This window comes from Eurypyga helias, unplaced genomic scaffold (genome assembly GCF_000690775.1).
Source record: "Eurypyga helias isolate BGI_N326 unplaced genomic scaffold, ASM69077v1 scaffold28170, whole genome shotgun sequence".
Taxonomy (NCBI): Eukaryota; Metazoa; Chordata; class Aves; order Eurypygiformes; family Eurypygidae; genus Eurypyga; species Eurypyga helias.
The window spans coordinates 1042-1300 of NW_010226718.1; the positions used below are offsets into that span (position 1 = coordinate 1042).

General features: G+C 65.3%; 1 protein-coding gene across 1 annotated transcript in view; it reads left to right on the top strand.

Moving 5' to 3' along the window:
- The window catches only part of ELMOD3 (ELMO/CED-12 domain containing 3), a gene marked incomplete at both ends in the record, with an annotated part of 3285 nt that overhangs the window by 673 nt on the left and 2353 nt on the right, over positions 1 to 259 (top strand). The window contains one exon of the mRNA XM_010154238.1: positions 160 to 251. Within this exon, the coding sequence (XP_010152540.1) occupies positions 160 to 251 (92 nt within the window). The remainder of the gene's footprint in view (positions 1 to 159; positions 252 to 259) is intronic.

A 259-nucleotide genomic window follows, 5' to 3' on the forward strand; every position in this document is an offset into this window, starting at 1 on the left:
CACCTCCCCCTTTTTGCGCTCCCGCCATGCCAGAAGCTGGGGGCGAGCTCTCCGCACCGGAATGGCTGTGCTTTGTGAGGCAGGAGCTTGTTTCGGGGCCGGATTGGAGGGGCAGGGCACACGCTGGGGGGGATAACGCTGCTCTCTGCCTCCCTACAGGGCTGGGGGGGATGTTGGCCAGTGCCACACCCCCGATCTCCTTCAACGAGGCGCTGCAGTACTTCCAGACAGCCGACCTTTCCGAGTGCAGGGTACGGGC